Source organism: Lagopus muta, chromosome 1, assembly GCF_023343835.1.
Source record: "Lagopus muta isolate bLagMut1 chromosome 1, bLagMut1 primary, whole genome shotgun sequence".
In the NCBI taxonomy this organism is placed as follows: Eukaryota; Metazoa; Chordata; class Aves; order Galliformes; family Phasianidae; genus Lagopus; species Lagopus muta.
Window position 1 is genome coordinate 41090518 of NC_064433.1, and position 22307 is coordinate 41112824.

The 22307-nt window shown below is 34.8% G+C and overlaps 2 protein-coding genes across 3 annotated transcripts in view; one reads left to right on the top strand and one right to left on the bottom strand.

Annotated features, from left to right (window-relative positions):
- Positions 1 to 1114: 1114 nt before the first annotated feature.
- On the bottom strand, positions 1115 to 11093 carry TSPAN19 (tetraspanin 19). Its single transcript, XM_048934664.1, is given in 10 exon segments — positions 1115 to 1414; positions 2426 to 2509; positions 3830 to 3973; positions 5328 to 5438; positions 7231 to 7305; positions 8658 to 8788; positions 9746 to 9802; positions 9805 to 9817; positions 9922 to 10014; positions 11070 to 11093. Coding segments are annotated over 10 exon segments (801 nt in total). The 3' UTR covers positions 1115 to 1345.
- A 1954-nt stretch (positions 11094 to 13047) lies between these two features.
- Positions 13048 to 22307, top strand: part of LRRIQ1 (leucine rich repeats and IQ motif containing 1) — a 97032-nt gene continuing 87772 nt past the window's right edge. The window contains exons 1-9 of one of the 2 annotated variants that reach the window (XM_048934619.1): positions 13048 to 13160; positions 13583 to 13745; positions 14569 to 14680; positions 15688 to 15782; positions 16756 to 16858; positions 17664 to 17893; positions 18792 to 18866; positions 19045 to 20244; positions 21241 to 21393. In XM_048934619.1, the coding sequence (XP_048790576.1) occupies positions 13617 to 13745; positions 14569 to 14680; positions 15688 to 15782; positions 16756 to 16858; positions 17664 to 17893; positions 18792 to 18866; positions 19045 to 20244; positions 21241 to 21393 (2097 nt within the window). In that variant the 5' untranslated portion in view covers positions 13048 to 13160; positions 13583 to 13616. Of the gene's footprint in view, positions 13161 to 13291; positions 13400 to 13582; positions 13746 to 14568; positions 14681 to 15687; positions 15783 to 16755; positions 16859 to 17663; positions 17894 to 18791; positions 18867 to 19044; positions 20245 to 21240; positions 21394 to 22307 lie in introns of those variants that run through there. The other variant, XM_048934620.1, reaches the window with a different exon arrangement.

Below are 22307 nucleotides of genomic sequence, written 5' to 3' on the forward strand. Positions count from 1 at the left end.
CCAGTTCTGGGCTCCCCAGTACAGAAAGGACAGGGATCTCTTGGAAAGAGTCCAGCGGAGGGCCACGAAGATGGTGAAGGGCCTGGAGCATCTCTCCTATGAGGAAAGGCTGAGTGAACTGGGTCTGTTCAGCCTTGAGAAAAGAAGACTGATCCAGGTCTATAAATATCTAAGGTGTGGGGGGCAGAATGGCGAGGCCAGACTCTTTTCAGTGGTGAGTGGAGACAGGACAAGGGGAAACGGCTGGAAACCGCAGCATAGGAAGTTCTGCACAAACATGCGCAATAACTTCTTTACAGTGAGGGTGACGGAGCACTGGAACAGGCTGCCCAGGGAGGTGGTGGGGTCTCCTTCTCTGGAGATGTTCAAGACCTGCCTGGATGCCTACCTGTGCGACCTGATGCAGAGAACCTGCTTTGGCAGGGGGGTTGGACTCGATGATCTCTGGAGGTCCCTTCCAACCCCTACAATTCTGTGATTCTGTGATTCTGTGACTACATAATATTACAGAGGGATCAATTAATCAAGTTTAAATCATTTCAAGTTGTAGAAACTACAGACAAGTGAAACCAGGCTTATACTCAAACCAGAATAATACAAGTATATGAAATCCTTCTAGAGGACACCATAATAAAATACCCACCCAGAAAAGGTAGGATGAATAAACTCTATGGGAGTACCTTACTTTCTACATATTCATCCAGCCATTACCTTACTGCATTTACCCAGATAATCCTGTTCTTTTTATCTTTTTAAAAGGAGAGGCTGAGAGGAGGTTTCCACGGGTAAAATTTTTACATGTAACCAACCAGTGAAGCAAGAATAGGTGTTTGTTTGATTTGGACATAACTTACTGCACTAATGAAGGAACATCCCAAGTTAACTGAATTTGAGCACTTGTGTATCTGCAGAAGCCACTTCATGCTTGCCAAAGTATTCTTTATTTCTGAAAATGTATTTCTTGGAGGGAAGGCTGCATCCCCTTGCCAACTTGACTCAATATCTTGGGAAGAACACACAGAGTTTTACCAATCAAGAGTTTACAAGAAAAGATTAGAGGGCACACTAACACAGCTGAAGTTTTATTAACCATATAGTAAAAGGTATACTGCTTAACACTTCAAAACACAGAGTTTTGTAGCATATTGCTATATCTGTAACTATGAGCAAATCAAATCAAACTATCAAATCAACTATGATCAAATCAAATAATCAAATACATTATAGCCCAAATGTTAATATCCTGGTGATTACAATACATACAGTGCAATGTGAACTTTTGTTTATTGTCACAGGAAGGAAACAGATCTTCTTGCACAACAGCAATGCCCAAATGAATTCATCATTAATTTGGCCAAATACTATTCCTTCTGATGTTCATAAATAGCTTCATGGATAACGTGATCACAACTACCTGAGGAAGGAGAAAGGACAGGCAAAAAACAACACAGAAAACATTGATACTTGCTCATGACTGAGTCAATCTGCCTGCTGATATATCTTTCTGCACTGTCATTCATATAAGGGAGAATGACTGAGAAATATTTCTGAAGACACAAGCTGTTCAAGCTTAGACTTGCTATGTGACCTTGAACAAGTCAGTTAGGTCCATATTGCAGAAGAATCTTGAAATCTATTTCAAGTGACAATAACTTAGTTAAGAGTTTCAATGCCCTATGAATCTTGGTAGCGTCCTTTAGAATAGGCATAACAGTTCTTTCCTACCTGAAAAGAAAGTGCTGTAAGCTATACTACATTGAAGATCACGACATACTCATATCCTGTGCTAATGAGTTATGTAGTCCATAGAGTGTTCTTACTATCTACTTTTGAAGGATGGTATTACATGCAGAAAAGACAAATTAGGTATAATTTTAATTCTTTTGATAAAAATAAACTAATCCCATTTTCAGCTTTGTGATTTAGATACTACCAAAACTTCCTTCCACCTGCTTGATAGTATTGAGTTTCAAGGTGTCAGTGGAATGAATTAATTCTTGTTATCGTTATTCTCTTTTACCCAATAAAATTTTCTTACAGATACATGGAGAGAGGGTTTATATGATTTTGTGGTTTCTTTTAGCACTTTTATAGATTAGGTTCTGTACAAATTCAGAGTAAAGGTCTTTTGCTCTTCGGAATTTACATTTTCATAACAGTTTCCTGACCTTGTAAAGCAGTTTGCTTTCACAAATCAGATCAAACATTTCCTTCAACAACCTTTGGGCACCAACATCTGTGGTGATGCTTCACTACGTGGAGGACAGCTAATAAGCAGGGCTAGATTTTATTTCTAATGAAAATTGATGGAAAGCTTTATAAAATTTCTGAGAGCATGCCAAAGCCAAATGGCACTGAATTGATTTTTACCCCGAGCAGAATGTTTTTGGTTTTGTTTTTCTTTTTAACTTAAAAGTGTTCTTACCTGTGTAATTAGCAGGCTGATATTAATTCCATTTAAGATCAAAACATTATTTTCAAACCATGTATCTAAATATTCTTCACAACCCTAAAAGAAGTACAGATGAATATATTTCAAGAAAAATCATTTCGACTATTCAATTCACATTGCATATTTATAGCATGCTGTTAGAATATATGGAATACAACTTTCTGCATTCCAAGATGGGATATTTACTTACCAGAAATCAAATACTGATGTGTACTGCACATCTAATGATCTACACCAAGCAGATTGTAAATCTGATATTTTTGTATGGAAGCGTACCAGAGTCTGTAACTTAATCAAAACGATGCTGCCCTTTCGTATAACTGAGACATCACTTTACCAGTAAAGGAAAGAATATTTTGAAGTCTTCAGTGATTCTCACATGTTTGCATCCTGATGTATATTTTTCAGATTGCAGTCTATGATTATTATAATGCTGATTTTAAGAATATGTTAATTATTATAAAGCTTAAAATAGCTATAAACATAACAAAACATAAATAAATGCTTTCTATACTTTGAAGTGATGATTTGATGACAAGTAACAGATTAAAATTCCAATCTGAAAAAAGGAAGAGAATACCAGATGTCATTTGACAACATCCTTTCTATTTTCAGTCTTGAATTGCCTACTGAATTATTATTATTCGCATTAGGCAGTCCTCTTAATACAAGATAATTTTCAGAAGAAAATATTATGTATCTTTTAGCTTCAGATATATTTTATCAGGTGGCAGGTTGGTCCCTTTATATTAAGATATGTAGATGTTAACAAACTGCCCTTGAGCAACATTCCAATATCTTGCTCTTATTCTGTGCTGAAGATACTTTGGAAATGAATAACTTAAACAGGTGAAGTAATTGCTGTCATTCTATAAATATAAGATTATAGATAATATATAAATATATAAACAATATATATTATATACATTATATATAAATTATATATTATAAATTTATATATAAATATATAATATATATAATATATATAAGATATAATATATAAAAAATAGGAATAGTAATTACAAGCAGTACAATACTTTTCATATACCGACACTTCTCATTATCATTATTGATCTTCAGAGCACAGATTATGGAATGCCAAGATGCTTACTACATCATAAATCATTATTAAATATCCACGTGATATTGATTCTCTGATATTTGCACTCTTGTTTTCAAGTATCTGCCTACATGACTGACATCGAAAGAGTAAAAAAAAACAAGGCTTCAGGGTGACAAGTGACAAATTAATGATTATTATTAATATTTTCCTATTTGCAAGGCAAGTCTTGATGAAAAACATGCTTTGAATATTTTTTCCGAAGTCCATTTAGTAGCAAAATTTATATCCTGCAAGGTACTTTTAAAATTTCTTACCATAGTATATGTTGAATTCCTTGGGATATCACAAAACCATTTGTTCAGGCTAGATTTTGTGCACGAACATGGGACCTGAGCATGCTTTTCCTTATTTTTATTCTTTTCCCACTGTGTGACATTGTATCTTCCACAGCATTCCATCTGAAAGAAAAGTGCTGTAACTTGTAACTCCAATACTTAAATAGTCTGTCTTGCAGGGGAATTTTACCTCAGTCAATGTCCGTGATTTGATTTAGACAATTAAATTAGATAGCTTTCCTCTATCTCCATAAAAGAGAAGTTTCTGCAGAGGATAATTCAACCTTGTGTACTTATAATTTACAAGGACATGCACTGGATATTTGCAGGCTTAAAAAGGATGTGTTCTTTATAGTTTTGGAAGGAACGTTCTTTTAAATTTGAAATGATTCTAGAACAAAAGCAAATAAAAATATTTTGAATATTAAAATTTAACAATTATCATTAACTGCACTTTATGACGCTAATGACTAATTCACTATAGAAATTGTGTGTAAGCAGTTAGTAAGGATGTGCTCAACTTGAATTTCAAAGGAAAACATGAATGCTTTCCCTAATTAATGTAGTAAATGCAGACATTTTATAAAACATTAAAAAAATACACAAACGTTGCTTTCCTCCAACGTAGGAACTTAAAAAATACAGATTTTGAAAAGTTTTTTTTTTTTCCTTTGCCCATTCTAGAATCATATCTGTAAAACTTCTTTTTCTTAACAAAAGATATTTAGAACATCTCTCTGTTTCAACCTGTGATTTCATGGAATTGACCTTGACATTTAGGAAATTCCAGAAATTTTTCATTCTGAATTATGGTGAAATTTCAAAAATGTCTATGCTTTCACTGTTGATTTTGTTTGTTTGTTGTGGAATTGTCATATTTTGTCTTAGAGGTTGCTAAACAAAAATATCTAATGTTAGCATTTTGAAGAGATAGCACAGAATATGTTGTTCATGGTTTGGCCAGAAACTTTGGTAGCAATTTCCAAAACAACTGATCTCACATACATTCTTTAAAGGACTTCTCCAAAAAGGAAATTACATATTTGCAGACAACAAAAATGATTAACAATTAAATTAATTTGAGACTTTAAGCATTATTTCTGAGAAAGGCTTGCCTTCACAGTAGGAGCTCTGACTTGACCTGATACTCTCGCTACTTGCCAATTGTACATGTTAGCATTCAGACATATGCAGACCAAGTGTCTTCTGACATCACACACTGTTGAATACATTAGGGCACTCATATTTTCTTCAGCTGCAATAAACTTCTGTAACAGGAACAGCATCCATTCCTAAATGCATAGACAAGTGTGCCAAACAGCTAATTTCAACCATGCCCATGTAAGTTAAGGAATCTGCACACACACACACACACACACACACTTACCCCAATAGATATTAGTAGCAGATCCTAAAAAGGTAATCATTTATTAAAGGAGTTATTTTGTACTTAAGTTCTGATTTGGGTTTCCCTTACATTCTGCTGCATAGCATTCAGAATATTCCACACAGGTTCCTTCTCAGCCAGACTCTTATTCCCATAGTCAGAAATAACTTCATCAATTCTGTTGTTCCATTGATGGTAGACCTGTCAGTAAATAAATGTTTAGAGCATTTGGTATGTGCTTATATAGATAACAGTGTGAATGGATTGTATAATCCTTGACTTTTTATTGATATTCAGATGTTGACAATGGTCACTTGCAAGCAATCAGTTTGCTAAATACGAGCTGAACCATATCATAGCTATTGGACTCGTAGTAAAACTGAAAGCAGGAAAAGAGACTAAAGCACAAATGTAGCATAGGCAGGCAGAAGTTGCTTAGCCCAGATATTGTCAGATGAGCCAGATAACATAGTTTAGATGCACCTTAGCTGTCCTGAAGTAGAAAATCCTACCCGTTATTCTTGTTAGTAAGCACAGCACCTTACAATAATAATAATAAACAAACAAAAAACAACAAATGTGATGCAATCATGCATAAACGCTACACTCTTTGGCTAGGATATGTATTGCTTTGGGCTAGAGTTGTTAGCAGCTTGAACCTAGATCAGGGATCTTTACAGAACTTCTTAAAATATACCTTCAACAGCAACTGAAACAGACAAGCTGATCACAGAGTATTACAGGGAATACATGCATATGAGAACTCCTAGCCCCCTGAAAGTTTTGATTAAAAAACAAAGCAAAACAAAACAACAACAAAAAAAAAGCTTTCTTCAACTTAATTCAGTTGCCTTTGCTGTTCAAATAACGAAGTTCAAAAGCTTGCACAGTGAATGACAAATTACTACAATTTAATATATTTCAGCAGTACTTTAATTAAGGTTGAGATCAAGTGAAATTACAAGTGAAATTTAACTGCAGTCTTTCAACCATTTTTTCAGAAAAAATAATTAACTCCAGAATGCATCACTGAGTTCAAATCTTGCAATATATAGAACCAGAATATAAAACAGGGAGTACTCTATCATTATAAATTAACTTTTTTTAAAATAAATCTTGATGATACAAATTGACTTTGATGGAGTAAAACTACTTTATTTGTGCTGTGCTGAAAAGCAGCAGGCTTTGAAGAACCTTATAATGTTTATGAGGCAAGTGTCATGGGAGTTTTCTCAAACAACAGATTTTGGAATTGCAGAATGGGGAAGAAGCAGGATCTTTAGGCATTTGGTACAGAGTGCCTTCTGCACAGTACTTTGAGGGGTGCTCAAGCTATTGGAATCACTATTTATAGAGAAATAAACATTGGACAGTTATTACATAAAGTTTTAAGACAGTACAATTACTAGTGATAACAACTATGTTTGTATTTATCATAGAATCCTGTTTTTAAAAGCATTATGAATATCCATACAATTGGTCTCTACTCGGATTTAAAAAACAGGCTCAAATAATAAAACTGGTAATTCACAAGTATACATTAAATGCCACGATACAAATGACTTCTACTATCAATGGCACAGTAGACTGCTATTACTACCCACAAGAAAAGACTGTCATCTAATGTTTCCTCCTATGTCTTCTGAAGTCCAGGAAAGGGGGACTTTTTAGGTCATCTTTCAAAATAATAAAAAAAATATAATAGAAATAAGCTGTCCCTGTGTCACTGTTGATTCTACATGGCTGAACAAAAAGAGAACGTTTTGCTGAAATACAGAAGAAGATAAATTGGAAATTTCTCTTAACAATCATTTAACCATGCTGAAGTCTTTAAATTCAAATGCTCTGTTGTGCCTGGTCAACATATAGAATACTGAAGCCCAAATAAATAGTGATATATCTGCAGTGAGAACTATTAGATTTTTTTTTTAATTGACTGCAAGAAAGTATTTTGTAATTAATAGCAGTCCCATGTAATAATTTATTTACTTACCACTTCTTTCTTCAAAAATATCAGTGCTGACATGGCAATCTGGGTGAAAAACACCAGGACTTGAAAACACACATACTGAAAAAGAATTACAGATTATTAATAAACACAATATTGAATAAGCAAGTGTCTTAGTTTCAGCTGGGATGGAATTGTTTTCTTTACTACTTGATGTGATGCTGTGTTTTGGTTCTAGTAGGAAAAAAAATGTTGATAACACATTTGTATGTATTTATAGCTGATGCTTACAGATGAGCTAAGCAATGTTGTACAGAGGCAATGCTATTCTCAGTGAAAGGCTCAAGGAGCAGCTGGGACGGGACAGAATTAGGACAGCTGACTTGAACTAGCCAAAGGGATATTCTGCACCATATGACATCATGCAGAAGGAGTTTTGAAGGGAGTGAGAGTTCATCTCATTCTCTTATGCTGCTCGGGGTCTAGCAGGGCATTGCTTAGGGAGTGGTGAGCAATTGCTTATGTATCAGTCGTTATACACATTTATATAAATAAGTAAATAAACACATATATATTTGTCATAGTTATTATCCTTTCATTCTCTCTACCTTAGTAAATAGCTTTATCTCAACCTACAAACTCTACTTTATTTTTTTATTCTCTATCCCATTCTACTGGGAAGGGGGGAATGAGCAAACAACTGTTTGGTGCTTAGTTTGGTGCCGGGTTAAACCACAGTACCAAGTAATATAATAGATTATTCCAGAAGCCCCTATATATTACCCTTCATGACTATTATTTATATTTTTTGTAATAAGAAATATTCTTTTCCAGGAGGCCCTAAGAAAATGACATCATAGTCACTTTTAACATTAGATCAGACTTCAGGCAATGCACAACTCAACTGGCCTCATTCAGGGCCAGTGTGAAAGCCATAACCTTCAGGGAAGTGTAAAATAAAAGCTGACCACAAGCAGTTGTGCTCCATTGAAGAAAACTCTTGTTTCATTATTTCCTCTCTCAGTTCTTACCATGAGACCTGGAAGTCTCACACTTAGGTAAGAACTCCTTTGACTAGAAGATGCAGAAAAGAACAAAGATAGTTCATGAATTTTGTTCATTTGCACCGAGAAAAATTTTTGTCCACAGTGCCTAATTTTCATACAACTTCAAGAAAGCTAGAAATGAGACATTTCTTTATCATCATCTAATAAGCTGTCAAGCAAACACTAAGTACGATAATAGCCAGAAAGAAGTAGAAAGAAGATTCCTGCACTCCTCACATCTCTCTGCTTACTGATACATTTATACAGAAGTCTTCAGTTTTGTTCAGATTTCACTAAAACTAAGACCTAATCTAACAAGATCTTTCTATTAGCCTGCTTTTTAAATACAACATCAAGACAGGAGCCCTCTGGTTTCACCCACATTTCAAATAGGTTAATAACATCTGGAGTCTGATTTACACTTACTGTAACTAGTAGGCATCTGATTTTCTTAACTTTTCCAAGGAATCCCACGACTGATGTAAAAATAATAAGAGATCCAACTCCAAGTAACATAAAAGAAACACACACCACCAGTTGGTTCTCACCTGAAGAAACTGCATATACGTTGTGTTACTTCTTTTTATTTAAGACTTCCACTTACAAAGCGTAATCAAGGAAAAAAATATATCAAAAACAAATCAAACCAACAAACGACTAAACCCTTTCAATGCCATTATTCAAAAGATGTAAACAGTAGAATGATAAAAGGACATTCTTACTGCAATTAGTCACGGAAGCCAAAAGATGCATTTCATAAATTCATATGATGGCAACATATGAGACATGAGCAGAACATACACGGCTAAACAATGTGAACAATTGTTCTCCAAAAGTTAGTAATGCATGTGCAAATTCTGTGTGAATATGAACAGAGTTCTTCCAGATGCAAATTCAATGCAGTCCTCCCTCTTTGTGACTGGCAACTGTCCCCTTTCCCTTTTGATCATTTTTGCCCAGACATAGAATCTAGCAGGAGGTTGTCATTATTTCCATCTCAAGTGCTTTATCTCAGAAGTTCCTTACTGGATGGGTGAACTGGTACTCCTCAGCAGAGCTGAGAAAAACTATTCCTTAAGAGCATGGCTGTTGTCATGCAACTCAAACAAAGCACAAGTGCCAGCTGGCATTTATTCCGCCAAATACCCAGTTAAATGATCTATAATCTTGCCAAATGCATGCCAAATGTGTTCTGATTAATTATATTTTAAAATATTGATAAATCTGGTTTATATTTCAATAATTCTTCTACAGGCCACACACCAAGTTAAATAAACAAATTGTATAAATTGTAATCATAAATAAATTTTACATGTACTGATATATGCTGTATTTTATCCTCTTTTGAGGATATTTATCCTCTTTTGAAAATCATATTGATGGAAAACATACCCAAAAGAAAAATAACCTATGCATTTCAATTCAACATCGCCACCTTGTGAAAAAGTACCTGCATTTGTTCATTTACCTTACAAACATTTCAATCAAACAAGTGAAAATCTATTTATACTCACATAATACACAAAATAAATTATTCCTGTCAAATAAAAGCCACAAACCAAATGCCAAAGCATAACACCCAGAACCTGGAAAAAAAAAACAAGGATTATTGTTTTCACTTAAATTATTTTTAACAATTAATTTTAAGTTGATAAACAGGAAAGAATAAAACTTTTTTTTTTTTTTTTACCAAGAAAATTCCATTGAAGACAGTAAAGGTTATTTTCCATGTTACTAATTTATATCTTATTTTGGTTCTTCTGTTTTCTGTTTTGAATTGCAGCTGAAAGTATAATAACATATTCAGTCCATATGAAACAGATATCTATCAATATTTAGGTGATTTATTTCTTTCAGATCAAATTTAGACAGTCACCTGATGTTGAACAAAAGCTGGAAGCAACAGCAGATGCATCAACACGGTGGATGGTTTCAATTGCCTCTAACATTGTATTTTACACATTTATATATATATACACATACAGACTTTAACACTTTTTTCTCTTAACTGCTGAAGACATTTGGAGGCAGCATGTATGTAAGAATACTTAGATTGCAGAAATGGCAAGAATTACATAGTCTCTCATCCCTTTGTCCCTAAACTGCTAGAAACATTTTGTTTACAAATTCTTAACATTGCTAGCTGAAATGAAGGAGAATCATAACAAAAATACAAGCTCCCTCCATCTACACAACTTAAATCAAGTGGGTTCGTTTTTGAAATGGTACATACAGATTAGTGATTTCAGTGAGATCCAGCACACAGCTCCAACAAAACCATGAGAGCTGTCAAATGGTGTTAACAACTCTCATGTCCTGAAACCAGAGTATGCTTTTCACTTTTGAAGTTAATCTCCCAGTCATTCCCACTTAGTTCTTATCTTTGTGAGCTTTTTTGTTATTGTGGAATGTAATGGGATGTGAGGAGCTTAACTCATTTCAAAGTAAGCTAAACCAAGAGATGCACTCTGTCAACAATAATATAAGGGCTCTCAGTGGAAGGACAAGCCCAGATGCTAAGCAAATCAACTACCCTTGAATAGATGTGGTGTGCAGTAGGTCCTGAAAACCAACTGTATCACTCTACCAATTAGATTAGTATGTTATAGCACTTGCAAACATAAACAAAAGCTTAATGAAGTAACCTTAGCACTGATGTTTTGAGCATGCTTTAGTGTATTTCAGCAGGTAAGTCTCTTAGCACTGTAAAGGATCTGATCCGAGGCTTTGCTTTTATGTATCAGCATTACTACTATCATTATTAGATACCTAAGGGTCTATCAAGATTCCTCCATTGAGAGAAACTCCTATGTTTGCCCCCCACTGGTTCCCTTTCACGTGTCTTGTATCTTCTGTAAACATACTCCAGCATTCCGGTCTGCCTGGATTGGTGATATAAGCTGGAGAAAGTCCAAGAGCAAGGTTAAAAGATGGTGGCTTCTACAAGAGCAGCCTATTGTAATTGTCCCTACCTTTCCCTTGTAAGGCAGACAAGCATACAAATGTGTACAGACTCACGCACATAGCCAGCATGTGCATACTCTTCAGAAAGTGTTTTTAAAACCAAAGGGATGTTTTTAAAAGGAATTGTATGCGGTACTCATCTTTTGTCAGAATTACTACAGATTAATTACATCCTCCACCATTTGTAAAATAGAAGAAAATGATAAAGATGAAGCATTTATGATCAAAATCTATCTTGCATTAATAAGAATTTATTTTACACACAAAAATGCATGTTACATACGTATCAAATTTACTGATGAAAAGATTCAGCAAACACCAGTTTTTTATTTCTTATACTCCTGTTATCTGAATTATAAAAATATAATTGCTGAATTGCAGAATGAAGAAAGCTAAATCCTTCTCAAACTAGCTCTGAAATGGACTTGGGTCTATAATGCATTGTGTAAACTTCAAAACTCTTACCAGATAAATTAGACAAATGCTTTTGCACTTTCCCTGGAGAAGATCCACTGCTTTTAAGAGCAATTGAATTTCATCAGAATTGTCAAAGCTGGAATGTAGTAAACCACTGATTTTATGTGTTGTTTTTATTTAAAAGAACAAAAAAAAAAAAAAAAAGCCCTAAATGGTTGCAAATTTCACTTGAACTCTGGCATCAAAAATGGTTTTGTTGTAATCATAGAATCGTTTGGGTTGGAAGAGACCCTTAAGATCATCTAGTCTCAACCCCTCTACTATAGGCAGGGACACCTATAGAACAGGTTACTCTAATAATTATATAGTTGCAATGCTTTGTTTTGAAGCATTTTAACAGTGATTCAATTTCTCTTTAATCACTTATGTGGAAAATATTGTCTTTACAAAACAATATTCATTTTACATTTAACGGCTACAAGAAAATCTTTAGCTGCTCTCAGTATTTCTGTCCTACCTGAGAGAATACAATCTTATAATGATGTTTCTTCCTTATGTGCATCTTAACCACACGTTTACGTTTCTGTTGACCACCCCTTACTTCCTGGTTACAGAAGGCAGGCGGACAGATAGTTCTTTTTTCCTGGCAAAGCTGTTTGCTGAATGCAGACACAGTGTCTTGTGATTCCATCACCATGACGACAGTTTATTTCGCATTAAAAAATTTGTACCAAAGCCTGAATTCAGCTCAGTGCTTGAACATTGTAACACAACCATACTGAGACGTTCGCTGGCTGCATGACCCTGCAAAAAGTTAGATTGTGGGTTTCAAATGGACACGTTTTCATACTATTAAGATTTGAGCGTCTTACTGACTGGTAACATCTGCAAGAAAACGCAAAGCAGTTGCCCTTGAGTCCAGTATCTCAAGCTAAATCAACATATGTCTTACAGCCTATTTTAAAGATGCTGGGAGACAAAAACAAAACAAAACAAAACAAAACAAAAACAAAACAAACAAACAAACAAAAAACAACAAACAAAAAACACCCAACCCCTCCAAAAATAAACAAAACAAACAAACAAAAAAACCACCCCTCTGTGCCTCCTGTGAATGGCAGACCCTCCTCAGTACCCAGAACATTTTCCATGCAAACCCTGCCTGTCTCCACCTGCCAGCTCTCACTGTCAGGCTATAGGCATCCCTGCACTCCTCGTCAGGTCTTCAGGAATCACCTTACGTTAAACCTATACCATCCGCACTCTCCCTGTCTCCCTAATTACTTCTGCCCGACTGAATGACACGAACTCCTTCCATGCTGGGACAGGCTAATTTCCAGCCCTTGCCATTACCCTTCCAATAGGCACCACCCCCCCGCCGCGAGGCGCGCCCTCCAGTCCGCCGCCTGAGCGTCCCGTTGCCATGGTGACGCTCTCGACGCGGTGGAGGCTCGCCCTCCGTTCACGGGTACTACCCGACAGCGGTTAGTGGATGGGGAGTTTCAAGGCGGAGGGGCTGTCCGTTCTTCTCTGTGGCCAGTAGGAGAGGTGAGTAGCTGCTCGGAGCTTGGAGCAACTACCCGGAGGGGGCGGGCTGCAGCCCCCAGCGCGCAGAGTGCAGCCGCAGGGAGATGCCCTTCCGCGGTGCCCTCTGGAAGGAGTGGTTTTTATCAACGTACCCCATGCCTTGCTCCGAGAGGAAAGACGGGGGGGAACGAGGGTGTTCTCTCCCTGCGAAGGAGCGGCTGTGAGCTGCTTCTCTGTCCCTGGATTGTGTGAGGACATGGGTAAACATTTTTCTACCTGTTGCTTGCTTCTTATGTAGTCTGAAGTGTTCAGAGCAAACTTCTGCTGCTCCTTCTGAAATTTAAAGCCAGCTGTTCAGTATTTATATATTTAGCTCACACTAAATGAGCACACTCCTTATTTTGGCTGACGTGGGAGTGATAGGTAATATTTTCTTTGTGTAGCTTTGAAAGCAGGTACGACTCTACAGAAAGTAGAATGTCAGAAGATATCGAAGGAATTGAAAAAGAAATAGAAAGTGAATTAAGTAGAATCAGTGTTTCTTCCTTCGAAGCAGATGAACCTGACACAGTGGTACCAGAGGAATCTGTGAGTGACACCGAGTCAGTAAGTGTTCAGATGGCTCATACTGCTTTTACCTGTGATTAAAAGTTGTACGGGATCTATAGGATATTCAAGTAGATGATCTCATATCTATAGGATGTTAGTGTAGTTGGTCATACGAGACCATTAATCATATAAATTTGATACAAACAGTGGTTGACCAAGGTCTATGGTGATTGACCATCAATGGTGATTGTTTATGCACTCATGTTAAAATGCCAGCACTCTTTACAACAATTTACACATCTAGAAAAGGCAGACCATTTTCCCTAATCTTTGAGAAGATGATATTTTGAGTAGGAAATGTCTATATGGGAGAATAAGTTGAAACATCAGATGTACGTACATACCTTAAATGTTTATTGCACCAAAATTAAAATTAATTTTGCTTCTGAAGGAGTTGTAACATCCTTATGGAAAAGATTCTGTGCATTGTATGTTTTAGTTTTTTTGGGTTTTTTTGATTTTTTTAATTTTTGTCTCAACTCTTAATTTCTTTATCTGTGACAGTTACAAAGGAAATATTAATTAAAACATTTCTGAAGTTTTCAGAAGATAAGCTACTAAAATGTGTAATTTAATAAATGTAAAATTTAATTAAAGCGTAAGAATGATAATTATTAATTGTTCAGTGGATGATAAGACAGTGGGAACAGTGAGAATTCCCAGCACAAAAACTGTGAATAATTTTGGTAGCAAGTGCTACTAAATTTCCATTGGTGTTTTATGGATGAATCTTAATTGAATCAGTATTCTTGCATATTACCTTTAGCTGTACCAGTGAGATGAAAATGAAGAATTTGCATGAACTGTCTTATTTTTCTAGATTTCAGATGATCTGCCAGATTCAGTTCTCTCCTATTTAAATTTCATAAAAAGCAGAAATCAGGATGCTGAGAAGGTTATACTGCAAGACTTAGAAGATGAAGAAACTACAAGTAAGCAGAGATCGCAGTTAGCGTATTTATGCAACTCATATTGTCACTAACAATCATCAATAAAACAATGCAAACTTTTAAGTACAGCAAGCAGTAAAACCTATTGCATCAGCTTCTGAAAGCACACTGAGTCTCTGAGAATAAAATTATGCAATGCTTTATTCTCAGATTAAGTTTTGTTTGATTTTTTTTTTTTTTTTTTCCCTAAAAGTTCATCTCATGCTAAAGTATAGAACAACTTAAGTTACAGAATCATTTTCTGAAACAGAACCTAGGACAGATTCTTCATGAGAATGTGATATGAGATGAGGTCACTACCAGCTAAAGTCAAGAGTGCAGATACAATTGAGACCCATAGGATGTTTAAAGTCTGCAGAGTTATCCAAACTAGCATTAAATGAAATGACCTTGCCATTGGGAGCAGCCTTTCTGTGCCAGTTGTGTGTCTGAAGCCAGGCTCGTAATTCTGGAATTCTCTGTTCTATTTTAGTTATTCAAAGAATTGTGGTCTTCACATACATTTGATGTAGTTGTTTGGGAACAAAAGTTAAATATTGTCTTTACATTTTGATATATGGGGAAGTTTACTTTACATTTATCCTATTTATAATAATTTTATAATGTTTATGCATTTATCCTATTTATAATAAGCAGTCTTTTGTTATTGTTGTTACTTTTGTAGTTCTATGTCGGTTTTTGACTTGTTTGTCTCAAGTTCTACTAAATGTTTCTATGCCGCACATGTTCGACTATTTTATACTGTGGAACTCTTTCACAAATGCAGTTTGCTCTCATTGGGCTCTTATAGCATTATTGTGTGTGTTCCATTTTGGTTGCTGTTTTTTTTTTGTTTTGTTTTGTTTTTAATTATTTTTGGAGAACAAAATTGGAAGAAAAAATGCTTTACTTTTTGAAATATTAAACAAAATGGTAGGTAGTATAGAGCAGAACTGGGTACTGCTAGTGGATTTTCTCTCTGTGTACTAAATTATATCTTTCTTCTTTAGGTAATATTCATGAAGTAATTCCTTGCTATGCTTCAGATAACTCGGCAGAACTGGCTTCTGAGTATAATGAAGATCCAGAACAATTTAAAAAAAAGGTATTTGCTATTTAAATGATGTATATAGTGAACAAAATTCTATTCAGTATAGTAAATAATTTACACTTGTTTAGATAGCTTCCTAATGAGACATATAGATATATTCAGTTTTATTTCTGTTAGGCTATCCATATGGTATTAAGTTGCATTTGTTGGTTGTTCTTTAGAAATGGGAATCAACAGATATGCACCATATTTATAATTTAAAATTTGGATTCAGTTCTCTTTATCAGTCCTTTAGATGTTCAACACAGCAATTAACAAAACCAAAACCTTGGTTCTTTTATATTTTAATGAGATATGAGAGAATACTTTGCTGAAAATTTTATACAAACACCATACCGTATTGAATTTAATCACTTTCTGTTTGTCACCTATTTTTTATTAGTGAGCACTTTTGCAAACATGAATTTTTATTCTCTGAAGACCATTATTTAAAATAGCAAAATTACCTTCTGTGAATTTAGAACTTAATCTCTATCCCAAGCATGTGATGAACAGGTAGTAAATAAGCAGGAATAGATTAATTCTTGACATTGAAAAAATGAATGAAATACAGCAAGTCTTGGTGTTCATCGCGCTGTTTTCAAATAGGCTGCTTAAAAATGTACAAGCAACTCATTCTTTGACTATCTCCATAACAGTTTGGATGCATAATAGTAGTGCTTCCATAGAAAGTAGAGCAAAACCAACCCCCAATACAAAGAGTTTATTTTTCCAAGTTAAAAATGCAAAATACACTTAAGTAAATAAATAACACAGAAGTACTGTTTTTTAAGGGGAATTATGGTAATATTTCTTACTTTAGAAAATATCTTTTTGACTGACCTATTTGCATTATTCAGTGTTCTAAGGATAACAGTCAGCAGTGAGTTTCATTGTAAGATGAAAAACATTATGCTTGTTCTGGGAGATTTGTATAATGTTCTGCTTTTAATTTTTGTTTCTTGTTTCTTAATCTAAACTATGTTAGGTACTATCTGAAATTGAAAATGAAGACCCGAAAGTACCCACAACTCCTAGTTACAATGATCAGTCCATGAGTGAAATAGTCACTGATGACCTCTTTCTTACAGGTAAGCAAATGCATTATTCATTCGCTTATGTTGGTTACTACTTCCTACTTTTCTGTTTTCATAAGAATCATAATACTCTGTGTAAAAAAAAATAAAAAAGAAAAAAAAGAAAAAAAACACATTGCAACCTGCAGTAGCCTTCATGGACTGCATGTGGTTTATCTAATTTTGGAATCACAGAATTATCATTGCCTTCAATGTCTCGATAGAAATTTATTTCAGAAAATATTACCCTAGAAAGACTTCAGTAACTTTAAAAAAACAAAAACAGCCCACAAGTGGAAGCCAGACTGGAGTCAGTAATATGATGTTGGGGGTTGGACTCGATGATCTCTGGAGGTCCCTTCCAACCCCTACAATTCTGTGATTCTGTGATGTTTATTCTTTAGCCACAACTTGTTCTATTTTTTATACTCACATAAATGTGGATCGTGTCCATTTGCCCCAGCCATTACATGTTTTCAAGTGGAATACATCAGACATGAAGACCCCTGCTAATAGCCAGAGAAGGCATTTATCTTGAACACAAAGTGTAATCCTGGCACACACACTGTGGAATAGATATTGCTGTGGCATCATCAGAGGTTGCAATAATAAGTGTTCATAATAGTTCATATGGTACAGTATAAATCATTCAAATAAAGTGCTCATTGTAGCTCTGATTTCGTTGGGAATATATATTTCTGGCTTTATCAGCACAGAATCCTTTGAGTTGTATTTGTTTATCAATGCATTAAGACCATGTCCTCCAAAGCTTATTATTAAATCAAATAACAGGTTTTTTTGCTTAATTACAAATTTGTAGCTGATGTTGAAATGAACATAAGCCTTACTTATCATGAAGTAGAAGAAAAATGTAGACAAGAATTTGAGCAGTGGGAAAAAAGACAAAGTGAGATTGAAGATGACAAGAGGAAAAAGTGGAAAGCTGAGAGAGAAGCACAGGAAAAACAGAATGAAGAAGACCATGCCAGAAGGGTGCAGCATCTGGAGAAATTTGAGGCTGAAAGAATGGAGTTAGAGCTTCTGCACAAGGTGATTAATGATACTTAGATAATGGTTTTGCCGCCTAGATTAATTGAATTCAAGATCAAATGTGAAAAAGTGAGTGCTGTCCCAGATTTTATGATCATCCTGCACTCTACCTAGCTTTCTGATACTAAACGGACACGTAAGACATATTTAAGAACTATCTATTGAGATAACTTTTTTATTGCATTGATTGACAGTGAATCTATGTTGAATGACAAGTTATTCTTTTGACTTTGCCTGTACAGAGTTTTTACAATACTATACCAGTACTGGAAATCAGTGTTGTTGTACTAAATTACTCACAAACAAGAAGTGGCCAGTGTGTTTTAATGTTTTTTTACATAGTTATTCTCTGTTAATTGTCAATCAGATGTAATTCTAGACACAGACTTTACTTTTTTCTTCCCCTGGCAAACAAATTCAGTTAAAAACTTCCTTTCAGCTTCACTGAAAAAAATTCCTGTTTTAAAGATTGTAGGATTATCAGAAACATACCAGCACAAAGTTGATGTTTATGCTACTTTCAGAACTTTCATTTATGATATATTGCTGCTATAATATACCTCTTCTTTGAATAGTGTTTGCATATGCATAGCTTTCATTTTTTTGATAGTACAGAATTTGAAGTGCAGTAGTGCAGACGAGAGTGGCAGTTGTTTGGACCAAATACTGGGATGGTAACTCTCTGAAGGTACACATCTTTCAGTACTTGACCAAATCTGCATTAATTTGAATGCCAAATTGTTTATTTTGGTACTCACACAGCTGAGTTTCTCATTTGAATGCAGGCATTCATCCACCAAAGTGGGTAATTTTAAAGTCAAGATGGAGGAGTTGAAGGAGAGGTTATTTTGTACAATAGGTTTTGTACAATAACCATTTAAGTTGATTTATTGTGCAGAAACAACAAACTGTGATGGAAGATGAGTTACTGAAGGAAAAGAAAGCTTGGAGAGACAAAATGATGCAACACGAGGTAAAGTTGTACAATGAGTTTTTCTTAAAAGACTATGAGGTTGCTGTCATATTAGAGAATGTATGTTATTATATAACAGTTAATATACCAATTGCTGTCTATTAATAGCAAACTCGTGCCAACACTTGCCCTATTTTAAAAGTGGCTGAAGTCTATCATAATTGTTATTTTGACCTAGGAATTAATCATGAAGCTACAGCTGCAAATAGAACAGGAGAAAAGGGCATTTGAAGAGCAGAAAGCAAAAGAAAATAAACACCTGACAGAACAACAGAATACAGCAGCTGTGAAAATTCAAGCTAGATTTAGAGCCTATTTAGTTCATAAAGAGTATGCTCCCATCTTAAAACAGAGGAAAGATGAAATAAAAAAGAAAAAGAAAATACAAGAAGAAATTGAGAGAGAAATGAAAGTAAGAGAGGAACAAATGAGGAGGCGAAGGGAAGAAAGAATACAAAACAGAAAAGAAGAGAAAAAGAGACAAGAAGAGCTTGAAAGACAGAAGTATTTGGAACAGGTAGGGAGACGTAAGGAATATGAGAAAAAGAAAGCAAGTCTGAGACTGGAAAGAGAAAAACAGCTGCAAATAAGAGAAGAACAGAGAAAATTAAGAGAAAAAATAGTTAAAGTTACAATAACTGAAAATGGGGAAAATAACAAAGAAAACATAAAAGAGGATAAATTGACAGAAAATATGGATGTATCAAGAGATGAGAAAAGGGAACTAAATAAGCAAGTAGAAGAACAAAAGGAAGAGCAGATTGAAATGATGGGTGAAACAAACAGTGGGATGATTTCAACAGAAAGAAAATTGACACCAACATGGACTATGCTAATCTCTGAGAAGGAGAACTCTTCTCAAGTGAATAATGAAAACACATGTATTAATTCGGTAACATATGTAGAAGAAAATTACTCACAAACAAAAGAATTTAATAAAGAATCTTCGGGTATCCACACTTTGAAGGATGAATCTGTTGGTTTTGGAGCAAATTACATGGTAGAAAATAAGTCAGATAATACATGCAGCAGCCAGTCAAATGCTACTAATACAGATGACCAAGATCAATTTTCTCTGTCTGAAACAATAAAGAAAACTGTATTTCTAATGGAGGATGCTAATGATGAAGTCATAAAGAACTGGGACGCAGTTCAAGAGGTATTTCAGTGTTCCAGTAGATTAGTTCTTCCCAATGATATTGAAAAAAAGAGAACGAATTGGATGAGCACGTGTAAATCTTGGTCTAAAATATATGAAGAAAACCAAAGAAAGATACCAAATATTAAAAAACAATTAAGGAAAACTTCTGTTAACAAGATGCCTCCATTAAGTACACAGAAGATAATTCATAGTGGTCCTTGGAGTACTCTGCAGCAGGTAACTCGGCAGATTTAGAATGAAATTGGAAGCTGAACCATCACTGTTTTTTGGGGGTTTTTTGGTGGTTTTTTGTTCTTCTTTTTTTGGTTGGTTGGTTAGTAGGTTGTTAGGTTTTTATGTTTGTGTTTTTACTTTGTTAGTTGTGTTTTTTAAAGCAGAATGCTATTTTGGAAATGAAGTGCTATTTTGGGGGAGAAAATTATCATTGGGAAGGATATAGATTTCAGTGGGAATTGTTCCTCTGCACAAATGGTAAATAAGGCCAATGAGAATTATGTTTGAATTCCTGTTGATCGTTTTGGAGCAGAGTGATGTGTCTTCAGATATAGTATCTTAAAATTATAGAAGGTAGGAGGTCTTAGCTTCTATTTTCAGCTAAATTAAAATGGCTTTCCTTTTGTATATAGCTCTGCATTTAAGCTCCTTCCACATCTGTTTTGTCTTTTGAAAAAGAGTAGCTTCTACCAGAATCAAGACATAATTGATGATCAACTTATAATTGACCAAGTGTTGTTTTGCCATAAAGAACACCTTGGTTCCCAGCAGTTATGGCGTATCACTGTCTGCTTTCTCTATGCACTCATCTTCATATCCACTCTGAGGTGACATACTGGACTACATACTCCTTCAGTATGAACTATTTCCATCTGTTCACATGCACTCATGACAGCATGATGGGAAATAATTGATGCTATTAATATATTTTTTTTTAGTTTTAATCTTCCATTCCAATTCAGTATCATTAGTATAGCATCAGTTTTATTTGTTTTAAAGTGAACGTTGAAATCAAACTGTCTTTTTATTTTTTCCCCATTTAATAGATCAGATCTATAAATGTGAAAAGATTAACATATTTGTTGTTTACATTCTCTAAAGTGTCAATAAAATGCAGTTTTGTCTCTATCTAGAGAAAATAACCAGAATGTGATGTTCTATAATAAATGTTCAATGTAGTAACAGTTAATCTTCTTTATCACATTAATTATCACGTAGATCACAACACTTACACTTGAAGATTTGCCAGCTTGTAGCCTTTCGACACTGTCAGAGTGTTCAAATCTACAAGTTTTGACTCTGAAACGCTGTGGATTAGTTGCACTGGAAGGGCTAAGTAGCTGCAAAGACCTGAAGTATATCAACATGGAGGTACTAAGTATATTTGATTCTTTACCGTAACTGGGTAAAAGCTGTCAGTGTTGCTGTTCAGGTGGTTGTGCAGTTGCATCCAAATGAATGTAGAGTCATAGAAATGTAGTACCATTTAGATTGGAAAAGATTTTTGAGAGGTTCAGAGTGTGTGGTTTGCTCCTACTGCCACCCTGGACAGCAAGTAGATTTTAGTGCTTTGAAAAAAGCATAAGAGTATCAGTAAAGTACTCCCCAAAATAAACTGAGTTACAGAAGCAGATTTGCATTGTACATAGCAATTTGCATTGCACTAAAACAGCACAAATGAATCAAACTATGCTAAGAAAAGTGGTAGTATCATCCTAGTTTTATATATTAGTATATATAGTAATTATAATTACTATCACTTGATTGGTAAAATATTCATTACCTTAGTCTATCTGAGGTCACAAATTGATAGGTAGGTACTGTTCACCATAGCAGGTGTTCAGCTTAGGCAGGAGTAGGCCCTTTGAAATGCAAACCCTGGATATTAGTGAAAATTACTCACATAAATGCTCCAGGGATAATATGGCATGTTACACTAGAGACGTAATCTCTGGGTACTTGTTACTGCACATTATCCAACAAGATGTTCTAAATTTAACTTTTAATGATGATACAAAACATTTTTCTGTATGGTGCATCTTATTTCTGGAATTTAATTTACATGAAACAACTCTTCAATTCTTTTTCATGTTGCTTAACAACACTCACTCATAAAAAAGTTAGTGTGCCCTCATTATTCATAGTAGACTTGTGAGTAAGTAACATCTGTTCTTTCCATTATATTTTTTTCTTTACTTTTCTCAGTTGACATAAATTCAGAATGTAATTTCTGTGATTCATTAATTTTTGGTACATCAATCTATGAAAGCACAATAGCAATATGA